Genomic DNA, 12,314 nt, shown 5'->3' on the forward strand with positions numbered 1-12,314 from the left:
CTCAAAACAACTTAAAGAGCATTCAAATGTTGGATCCTGACCTAAACCTCCATCTGCATGTTAAGAAGGTTGTCCAGTCCTGCTTTTATCATCTAAAAAATATAGCTTAAGTCAAGTCTTTTATTTCAGTCACTGATCTGGAGAAAGTTACACATGATTTTATTTCCCCACACCTAAATGACTGTGAAATTGGTTACGCACAGGAACAGAACAGAACAGCCTCGTCCACCGGTCGTCATGCTGTCCGTCATCACACCAGTCAATGCAGTCTATGAAGAGGATTGTATTTTGGGGGTTATATAAAAAGCTGCTTTACTGTCAACAGCAAATGGATAATGAAAACAAATCTCTTCGGAAGTGATTAGAGCAGCCGAGATGCCGGAAGTGCATCAAAATTCTATTTTTAATTTCATCTGGACTAGTTTGAAAAATGTTAATTGCATCCTTCCTTCCAGAAGCACTCAGAGACATGCTAAACTGAGGTTGACATCAGCGGCCTGTGCAGTTGCTGGATATGCTCTTAGGAAGCCCATCATCTAATGTGGTTTCGAGGCATAAGCGACATAAGCAGCTTAAGGCCCTGCGACCACTATGAAGTCAGTCTGGGTCTAAACTTATTGCTAGTTTGGATAGTAGAATAGGCTACACAACCCGCAATTTCGAAATTTGGTAGTGCATGAGCAGCCTTCCTTTTGTTATGTCAGTCACTGAAAGTCATTTAATTAACCCATGTCAGCTAACATTTAATAGATTGCTAGGTAAGTTGGTCTAGCCAGCTATCTACACCTTGTAGTAATCATGGCCGAATTGGGGCCCTGACCTCTAGAGGGCCCCAATTGATTTTGTTAGTCACTCTCACTCTGATATCATATGAACATGGCATAAGTCATAGCAAAATGAGATGAACTGCAGGACATCTGCTTTAAAACTGCAAAGTTGTCTCTCTGTCCCATAGAAAAAAAAGTAGAATTGCAGAAAATCGGCTTTAAAACTGCAACATTTCAAAAAAATATATATTTGTATTGGTGACATACACATATTTAGCAGATGTTATTGTGGGTGTAGAGAAATGCTTGTGTTCCTAGCTTCAACAGTGCAGTAGTATCTAAAAAAGATTCACAACAATACAAACAAATCTAAAAGTAAAAGAACGGAATTAAGAAATATATAAATATTTGATCGAGCGATGTCAGAGTGGCATTGACTAAAATACAGTAGAATAGAATACAGTATATACATACGAGATGGGTAAAGCAGTATGTAAACATTATTAAAGTGACTAGTGTTCCATTATTAAGGTGGCCAGGGATTTTAAGTCCATGTATACAGGGCAGCAGCCTCTAAGGTGCCGAGTTACGTAACCGGGTTAGCGATGGCTATTTACCAGTCTGATGGTCTTAAGATAGAAGCTGTTTTTCAGTCTCTCTGTCCCAGCTTTGATGCTGTCAGCGATTGGGTGCAGAGATGTAGCGGAGTCAGGCGCAGGACACAGGTTTTGAGCAACACAACTGAGTTTACTCAAAAAGTCAAGCAAAATTCCAAATAGGAACATACATACACACTAGCACAATCAACAACCACTAAAGACACCAACAATCACGGAGAGAACAGACATTTATGCCAGAGGGTTAAATAAGGAACATGATATGGGAATTGAAACCAGGTGTGTGTAATACAGACAAAACAAAACGAAACTGAAACATGGATCGGTGGTGACTAGGAAGCCCGTGACGTCGACCGCCGAACACCACCCAAACAAGGAGAAGGGCCGACTTCGGCGGAAGTCGTGACAGATGCACCTGTACTGACCTCGCCTTCTGGATGTTAACAGTGTGAACATCGGGCTCGGTGGTTTTCTGTACGGCTGAATTCCAGAATGTGTAGAATTGCAGGATATTATATTTAAAGCTGTAAAGGTTTCTCGCCACTCCTCTAAAATGTTTCGCCCGTGAGGTGGCGGAGATCCCCAACCAAGTCTCACTTAGGGCCCCCAAAAAGCTAGAAATGGCCATTCCATCACCCACCAATGCAGCCAACCAAAATACTTTAACAGTTATGTGCAGTGCAAGATACGTTAACTTTGTCCACAGGCAAATGTCGAATATAGTTTTATTCCTGGTTACAGACACCCTTGGCCTAAAGTGCACTCGAAGGGATGGATGACTGTCTATAACCACTGGAATCAAACTGGTTGAATCAACGTTGTTTTAGTGTAATTTGTCGACGTATTGTGACGTGGAATCTACATGGAAAATATATTGTCATCAAAAAGTCATCAAACGTTAAAAAAAAAAACCTGTTTGAAAAACGTCATCAACAAAAACTTTTGTTTTGAGTGTGGAATTTCAACCACAGGAGGATGTCATCATTGTAACCTCTTTTCAACATAGACAAACCCGGTATAAAATATGTTGAATTTGTACCTTTTAAACTAAGTCAGATTTTCAACCTTATTCCCACTATCAGAAAAAATATATATAGGCTGGGCAGCACCTCCTATGGAGTGTTGCTCTATCTACAGCTATTCAGTTGTTCTCCCACCAAAAGCTTCAACCAAGCCCTGCTTAGCGTTTATATTTGTCACTGTGTACGGTTACAGGCACACAATAAGGAGATTATTGTGGATAGTCAGATTAATGTAATATTTAGATTAAAATGCTTACATGCTTTACAAAAAGATCGATGTCCCTAATAATCCTGTTTACACGGACACATCTGAAATCAGGCTACCTGATGGCAATCCGATAAATGCAGAAAATCGCTAATCAGAATAAACTCTCTTCTACACCACTATTTCTGGGAAACATATTTGATTCTGAGTTCAGACATACAAGTTTGTATGTGAAAACTACTTATAAGACACATAGATTCAGTTGTTCCGAACTCACTTCGCTTGCGCTAAAGATGGAGGCTCCGTCGGCTGGTGCTAGCACATCCGCAGATCAAATACACCGCTGGAATGCCGATTAGGTGTCCTAATAATTTGAGATTTCGCAGAAAACCAGATGTTTTAAGGTGTTTACGTGACTACTGTGTAATCTGCCTACTGCCAAAATCAGTATAATATCTAATTATTACTGTGTACTCACTGACTACTACCAATGTGTTATCTTGAGAGGGATTATTGAGAGATGTCTTAAGACCTAAATGTATTCGAAGTCATTCCAACAGGTAGGTATAACAGCGCAAATTAAATGTAACCAGACTTTATAAGTCAAATTTCATCAATGAGACTATTTAGGCCTATATAGTATAGCATTTACAAAGTCATCAACAGCTTCCATTTCAATTCAACCCAGGGTTCAACTAAAAATAGACAACACGTAAATGTATACGCCTAAGGTTTCAAGCTTTGGTTGAATTAAAATGTTAGTCATTAATATGTTGGATTCACGTCTCCATCTCAACCAAAAGTCTAGGTTAAAGAAAAGGACTAAATCAAATCAAAGTGCAATTCATTTGATTTGATTTGATTTAGTCATATTCTTTAACTTAGATGTTTGGTTGAGATGGAGACATGTGCCACTGACTTAGTCTGGCTTTAATTCCAGTTTGCCTACAAATGAATAAATGATATGTTGGATGTACGTCTCCAAACAATCAAAGTAAAGAACAAGACTAAATCAAATCAAATCAAACATTAAATGCACTTTACATAAAGGTTGATTTGATTTAGTCCTATTCTTTACTTTGATTCTTGGTTCAGATGGAGGCATGAATCCAACGTATCAATTATTCATTTGTAGACAAACTGGAATTAAAGCCAGACTAAGTCAGTGGCACAGATGGAACTGCGTTGACAACCAATGGCACGAAAGATACATCTCCTTCAAATGTTGATATTTGGTTGCATTGACAACCAAACACATTTCAATATCCCTTTGGCAATAGAGTAAATAGCATATTAACTTGTTAACATAATGTGTTAACTTGTCAACAAGTTAATAGGCTATTTACTGTATTGCAAAAGTGGCCATGGATGTGTTACAAAGGTAATATTGGATTGTGTTTGTTTGACAACGCAATCAATTAACAACATTTAAAAGATATTTCATTATATGTTGGATTCCAACTAAACCAAAAATAAAAGTGAAAGTATAGGATTAAGCCAGTGGCTCAGATGAAACCTTCCAAGCATTAGATATCCTTTAAATGTTGATATTTTGTTAAGCTGTCAACCAAACACAATTCAATATTATTTTTTTAAATACAGTAAATAGCCTATCTTACAAACTAATGTAACCATATTTATTCAACCTTAAAATAAATAACACATCCATGGCCACATTTTGAGGTTAGCCTACAGTAACTATAAATGAAGGTGGAAAGCTTCAAGTTCCTTGGCGTAAACATCACTGACAATATGAAATGGTCCACCCACACAGACAGTGTGGAGAAGAAGGCGTAACAGCGCCTCTTCAACCTCAGGAGGCTGAAGAAAATTGGCTTGGCACCTAAAACCCTCACAAACTTTTACAGATGCTCAATTGAGAGCATCCTGTCAGGCTGTATCACCGCCTGGTACTGCACCTGCACCGCCCGCAACCGCGGAGCTCTCCACAGGGTGGCGCGGTCTGCCCAACGCATCACCGGGGACAAACTACCCGCCCTCCAGGACAGCTACAGCACCAAATGTCCCAGGAAGGCCAAAAGATCATCAAGGACATCAACCACCCGAGCCACTGCCTGTTCACCCCGCTATCATCCAGAAGGCGAGGTCAGTACAGGTGCATCAAAGCTGGGACCGAGAGACTGAAAAACAGCTTCTGTCTCAAGGCCGTCCGACTGTTAAATAGCCATCACTAGATGGCTTACACCCAGTTACGTAACCCTGTACCTTGGAGGCTGCTGCCCCGTATACGTAGACTTGAAATCACTGGCCACTTTAATAATGGAACACTAGTTACTCTAATAATGTTTACATGTTTTTGCTTTACTCATCTCACATGTATATACTGTATTCTATTCTATTGCATTTTAGTCTATGCCACTTTATATATATATATATATATATATATATATATATATATATATACCTTAATTCCATTATTTTACTTTTAGGTTGTGTGTATTGTTGTGAATTTTTAGATTTTACTGCACTGTTGGAGCTAGAAACACAACCAATTCGCTACACCCGCAATAACATCTGCTAAACATGTGTAAACATATGTATGTGACAAATACAATTTGATTTGATTTGATTCGATGCAAAGGTTGCAGGTCTGAGGAGATATTCACAATTGTTATAATAATCTGCACAGAATCTTGTACAGCATTGATCACTTGCACTATGTCCTTTTAATGTGATCTCAACTGCAATCTAGGTCATTTGGTTGTGCTATTAGATAAGCACAGTTATAACACATTAAGTTGTATAAATACAAATATCTGACATTGTATTCCCATTTGAACTTTGTTGCAATATAAATGGTTGAAAGCACAGTGATAACACATTTAGATGACAACTAAACCAAAAATCTGACATTGTTTTTCCATTGGAATTTGGTTGAGCTTTCATATGGTTGAATGCATAGTGATAACACACTGGGAAATCCCAAAACTTCTGTCTGTCTTTTTGAGTCGGTGAAATAAGGTTGAAATCTCAACCAAATATTACCCACATTTCCACGTTGAAATGACATGGTTTGCCCAATGGGTTGTCTCTATAGGTGGGACAACATATTTGTTACAAATGGCAGCCTATTCCGTAGTGCACTACTTTTGACGGGAGCCCTATGTGCCCTGGTCAAAAGTAGTGTACTGAAAGGAATAGGCTGCCATTGGAAGGCATACAATTTGTCTGATCACTTATCTCATTTGTATTAAGAAGGCTCTCTCTGATCTTTAGCAGGGCACTTGGCAGGCACCCTGAGACGATCCCCAAGCATCAGGCTTATGAGTTCATAGGTTGCACTCATGAGTCTGTGATTCAGTGAATGTGAGTGTAAACATACTGTACAATCTATTTCCCTGGGTTCATATACTGTATAATCTCAGCGCATGAGGTCACTACTGGTTTTACCAAATGTAAAATTAAATGGCATCTGCCATAGGAGAAGCAATTACAACTATGTGTACAGGCCTGCAATGCTAAGCTACACTCAGCACTGAAAACGGTAGCCTGTTGTTGAAAGTCAGCTTTTTTCTACAGATTCACAAATGTATTCATTAGCAATATGTTAATATTAATATTTTAGAACACGGTGGTATAATTTGTCCTTGTGCAAGGAATTTACTCTTAGAAGAAAATAAAGAACTCTATTATATTCTATTTGAGATGACATGAGTATGGAAGCTCGTTCCTGCCACCCAATAAAATCTATGAGATAGTAAGTAAATTATGAGATGGTAAATCATAACTTTATTTGGTAAACAGCTGAGGAATGGGACAGGATAAATCTAACCACTCTCAAATACATAGACGAAAGGACTCTCCAATACAGTACATTCGGAAAGTATTCAGACCCCTTCTCTTTTTCCTCATTTTATTACATTACAGTCTTATTCTAAAATGGATTAAATATAAATGTTTCCTCAATCTACACACAATGCCCCAAAGCGAAAACAGAAATACCTCATCTACATACAGTGGGGCAAAAAAGTATTTAGTCAGCCACCAATTGTGCAAGTTCTCCGACTTAAAAAGATGAGAGAGGCCTGTGACAGACAAAATGAGAAAAAAAATCCAGAAAATCACATTGTAGGATTTTTTATTTATTTATTTGCAAATTATGGTGGAAAATAAGTATTTGGTCAATAACAAAAGTTTATCTCAATACTTTGTTATATACCCTTTGTTGGCAATAACAGAGGTCAAACGTTTTCTGTAAGTCTTCACAAGGTTTTCACACACTGTTGCTGGTATTTTGGCCCATTCCTCCATGCAGATCTCCTCTAGAGCAGTGATGTTTTGAGGCTGTTGCTGGGCAACACGGACTTTCAACTCCCTCCAAAGATTTTCTATGGGGTTGAGATCTGGAGACTGGCTAGGCCACTCCAGGACCTTGAAATGCTTCTTACGAAGCCACTCCTTCGTTGCCCGGGCGGTGTGTTTGGGATCATTGTCAAGCTGAAAGACCCAGCCACGTTTCATCTTCAATGCCCTTGCTGATGGAAGGAGGTCTTCACTCAAAATCTCACGATACATGGCCCCATTCATTCTTTCCTTTACACGGATCAGTCATCCTGATCCCTTTGCAGAAAGACAGCCCCAAAGCATGATGTTTCCACCCCCATGCTTCACAGTAGGTATGGTGTTCTTTGGATGCAACTCAGCATTCTTTGTCCTCCAAACACGACGAGTTGAGATTTTACCAAAAAGTTATATTTTGGTTTCATCTGACCATATGATATTCTCCCAATCTTCTTCTGGATCATCCAAATACTCTCTAGCAAACTTGAGACGGGCCTGGACATGTACAGGCTTAAGCACTGCAGGATTTGAGTCCTGCATAGAGGTGGTAGGCTTTGTTACTTTGGTCCCAGCTCTCTGCAGGTCATTCACTAGATCCCCCCGTGTGGTTCTGAGATTTTTTCTCACCGTTCTTGTGATCATTTTGACCCCACGGGGTGAGATCTTGCGTGGAGCCCCAGATCGAGGGAGATTATCAGTGGTCTTGTATGTCTTCCATTTCCTAATAATTGCTCCCAAAGTTGATTTCTTCAAACCAAGCTGCTTACCTATTGCAGATTCAGTCTTCCCAGCCTGGTGCAGGTCTACAACTTTGTTTCTGGTGTCCTTTGACAGCTCTTTGGTCTTGGCCATAGTGGAGTTTGGAGTGTGACTGTTTGAGGTTGTGGACAGGTGTCTTTTATACTGATAACAAGTTCAAACAGGTGCCATTAATACAGGTAACGAGTGGAGGACAGAGGAGCATCTTAAAGAAGAAGTTACAGGTCTGTGAGAGTTAGAAATCTTGCTTGTTTGTAGGTGACCAAATACTTATTTTCCACCATAATTTGCAAATAAATTCATTAAAAGTCCTTCTCATTTTGTCTGCCATAGTTGAAGTGTACCTATGATGAAAATTACAGGCCTCTCTCATCTTTTTAAGTGGGAGAACTTGCACAATTGGTGGCTGACTAAATACTTTTTTGCCCAACTGTAAGTATTCAGACCATTTGTTATAAGACTCGAAATTAAGCTCAGGTGCATTCTGTTTCCATTGATCATAACTGAGATGTTTCTAAACTTGATTGGAGTCCACCTGTGGTAAATTGATAATTGATTGTCTATATAAGGTCCCACAGTTGACAGTGTATGTCCAAACGAAAACCAAGCCATGAGGTCGAAGGAATTGTGGCCTCCATCATTCTTAAATGGAAGAAGTTTGGAACCAGCAAGAGTTTGACAAAAAGCACATTAAGGACTCTCAGACAATGAGAAACAAGATTCTCTGGTCCGATGAGACTAAGATTGAAATCTTTGGCCTGAATGCCAAGTGTCACGTCTGGAGGAAACGAGGCACCACTCATCACCTGGCCAATACCATCCCTACAGTGAAGAATGGTGGTGGCAGCATCATGCTATGGAGATGTTTTTCAGCGGCAGTGACTGGGAGACTAGTCAGGATCGAGGGAAAGATGAACAGAGAAAAGTACAGAGAAATCCTTGATGAAAACCTGCCCCAGAGCGCTCTGGACCTCAGACTGGGGCAAAGGTTCATCTTCCAACAGGACAACGACCCTAAGTACACAGCCAAGACAATGCAGGAGTGGCTTCGGGTCAAGTCTCTGAATGTCCTTGAGTGGCGCAGCCAGAGCCCAGGCTTGAACCCGATCGAACATCTCTGGAGAGACCTGAAAATAACTGTGCAGTGATGCTCCCCATCCAACCTTACAGAGCTTGAGAGGATCTACAGAAACGAATGGGAGAAACTCCCCAAATACAGGTGTGCCAAGCTTGTAGCGTCATACCCAAGAAAATTTGAGGTTGTAATCGCTGCCAAAGGTGCATCAACAAAGTACTGAGTAAAGGGTCTGAATACCTTTGGAAATGTGATATTTCAGGTTTTATTTTTAATACATTTACTAACAAAATTTAAACACCTATTTTTGCTTTGTCGTTTTGGGGTAATGTGTATAGATTGATAAGGATTTTTCCCCCCATCCATTCTAGAATAAGGCTGTAACATAACAAAATGTGGAAAAAGTCAAGGGGTCTGAATAGTCTAAATAGTTTCCGAATGCCCTGTATGGATTTATGAGATCAAAATGATAGTTTTAACCATGTTTTGAATATAATCAGTGTTTGTTTACAATTACATTGTTTACAAACAATGGAGTTAAACAAGTTTATATTTTGGGTTCTGATGGGGTAAGACTGTTTGCTCATGAGGCATTTCTAAGTTATATTCTTCAATAATAATTTTAAAAATCCAAAAATGGATGTACCAGTCCCTGATTTACAAACAGGCACCAACTCACATCAACAAAACTCTCCAACCCATTATTAATATAGGACAATATCACCACAAACTAACTCTCTCTCTATCTCTCTCTCACACACACACATGCACCCTATCTTACTACTTACTAGTACTTACATACGACTAACTTACTTAGTACACACTTACAACTTACCATAATATTATGACTTACATATCTCAAAATAATAACTTGTTATCTAAAAATAATGGCATACTATCTCATAATTATGACTTACACTCTCATAATAACAACTTACTATCTCATAATTATTACTTACTATATCATTATACTGACATATTTCATAATTATGACCAACTCTCTCATAACAACGACTTACTATCTCATAATTATGACTTACTATCTCACAATAATGTCTTCCTCTCATAATTATGAATTACTATGTCATAATTTGTAGTCAGGTTAGTTTTTTGCCTGGCAGGAACGAGCATCCATACTGAGGAGAAGATAAATATATCGAGTTTCACTGATGTTATTATTTTACATTTATGAGAAGCCTATAATAGAATGGCTGCTTAATGGAACGTCATTCAACGTTATCAAAAATAAATTAAATTTCATTTCACATGAAATTACAAAAGTCATTCGTGAATAGGTTGAAACTGTCTGATGTGTGAAAAGAATATGGCATGTGTTATGCTAGGTATTGCCGTCATTGTAAATAATAATTTGTTCTTAAAACTGACTTGCCTAGTTAAATAAAGGTTAAATAAAAAGAAAATACAATATTTTAAAAAAACTGCAGGTGATTGATCATAGCGGATATAACAATTATACCGGCTTCCCTGTTGATCTAATTAGTTCGATATCGCTGATTTTGATATCGTCTAGAATATGACACTGTAGTACATTGAACATTATACTTGTCAAATATCTAAATTACTTTCACCCTCAAATATTTGGATCTTAAAGATGAGTGCCCCACAAAGAAGATAACGTCTGCCTAATCAGTGTATTGCAATGGGAAAGAGTAGCTTCTTACCGTTGGCAGTAGCGCCTCCATTTGAGCGCCTTGGTCCTTAATGTCCATGTTCGATAGTCTAATTCCCGGAGTATGGAATGGTAGTGTTATTTTTACTATTCCCAGTGTTAGATCTGAAAAGTGCAGTACGGAAAACCACGAATTGGCACGCTATGGTCACATGTTTAGCAGAAGTCGTGAAGCCTTGGCAGATATCATTATTCCTCACATGGGCGCAGTTTATATTTTATCAATACACAAACCATAAGCATCCTTCTTGCTTTGTGACGCCACAGAATAGATTGTTGGGAGCACATTTATTATCGAGGGAGTTTCTCATAAATGTAGAATTTTGGTAGGCTACCGTATCTGGCTGATGTTTATTACGACAAAAGTATCATTCTAAAAGACACCCGAGACAAACTTTACACAACTCACTGACTCAAATTGCATTAGAACAGAGAGCATATGCAATGACGTAACTACATATAAGCACACCTATAAAAAAATATATGTATATTATAATAAAAATATATATTTTGTACACAATAAATAAAATAAATAACGGGTCAATATCTAAATGTTGCCCCTTGAGTTGATCAAAGTTCAGAACGCTTATTATATTCTTGGTCTGACCATTCTAATCGCAACTGCCTTTTTGCGAACGAGTGGAATCACCAACAGTGGTTTGTTCGTTTTATGTTCTCCTGCATCCCCAGCACTTGACTTCCGGGTGTGCCCTTTTACCAGCACATTCACCACGCTCTCTTAAACGGCCAACCCGCCTTCTCGCGGCACAGACCGAGGGCCTGAGACTTGAAACGAACAAGCCTACCCCAGCACGAAGTCGGCTCAAGTAGGCAAATAGAGACGCTGCTGGCAGAGTTTGCGAGATGCCGGACAAAAGGCCTTTTTAAAACCACCCTGCGATTCCTGCCGCGTCTACAGACATCCCTCAAACAACCAAAAACCTACTCTCGGAGAATGAGTGCACAAATGGTAAATAGTCGCTTTGTTATAGATAAAATATATATGTCATGGAAAGGTGGCTGCTGGCAGAGATTTATATTGCCGTAACGTTGAAGGTCTCTGGCTAGCCTACTTAGCCAGCTAGAAGAATCAAGTAAGGAGCTGACATTAAACGGAGCCTATAATAGGCTACTAAGTTCTCATAATAACTTTGCTTTACAGAGAGTAGGCTACTGAGACAGACGGTGATGTGGCGCTCAGTGAGTGGTGAGGCTGAGGCAGGCTGCAATGCATGCAATTGAGCAGAGGAGACAGAGGGAGGTTAGTACAGTCAGTATTGGAGGCTGCTGAGGGGAGGACAGCTTATAATAATGGCTGGAACGGAGTCAATGCAATGGCATCAAACATATGGAAACCATGTGTTTGATGTATTTGATACCATTCCACTGATTCCGCTCCAGCCATTACCAAGAGCCTGTCCTCCCCCAGTTAAGGTGCCACCAACCTCCCGTGGTACAGTGGTTCCCAAACTTGCTGTCGGAGCCCCATGTGGGGTCCCCTGAGAAAATCTGTAGTAATCTTATCAAACAAGTTTGATTTTTTTATTTTATTAGATAAAGATATGTTTCATTATGAACATCTCCACATGGCCTATCTTCCCTATAGGCCTAGATTAAATGGCAAACAATATAGTTGTACAAATGTCATACATTCTCGTTTATATCGGTGGTTGTTTGTCTTATCTCGATCACCCACTGGAGTTTATAGTTTTCCCATTACCCACCTTTGTCTTACCACTACGTCACTGATATTAATACAGAATCATAAGTAATATTCTAATAATTCATGTGAATGTGATCATACGATCCTCTGTGTGCTCTATTGACGTCTTATTGTGCAGAGCTTGATTAGTAATGCCTAGGAATACAAAATGTGA

The 12,314-nt window shown here is 39.2% G+C and overlaps 1 protein-coding gene across 2 annotated transcripts in view; it reads right to left on the reverse strand.

Annotated features, from left to right (window-relative positions):
• Positions 1-10,867, reverse strand: part of LOC110501500 (sodium-driven chloride bicarbonate exchanger) — a 55,573-nt gene extending 44,706 nt beyond the window's left edge. For both annotated transcript variants that reach the window (XM_090215627.1, XM_021579106.3), the window contains exon 1: positions 10,430-10,867. In XM_090215627.1, the coding sequence (XP_090071753.1) occupies positions 10,430-10,477 (48 nt within the window). In that variant the 5' untranslated portion in view covers positions 10,478-10,867. The remainder of the gene's footprint in view (positions 1-10,429) is intronic.
• Positions 10,868-12,314: the final 1,447 nt, after the last annotated feature.

The sequence above is a fragment of the Oncorhynchus mykiss genome, chromosome 22, assembly GCF_057628025.1.
Source record: "Oncorhynchus mykiss isolate SJ-2025 chromosome 22, ASM5762802v1, whole genome shotgun sequence".
Classification (NCBI taxonomy): domain Eukaryota; kingdom Metazoa; phylum Chordata; class Actinopteri; order Salmoniformes; family Salmonidae; genus Oncorhynchus; species Oncorhynchus mykiss.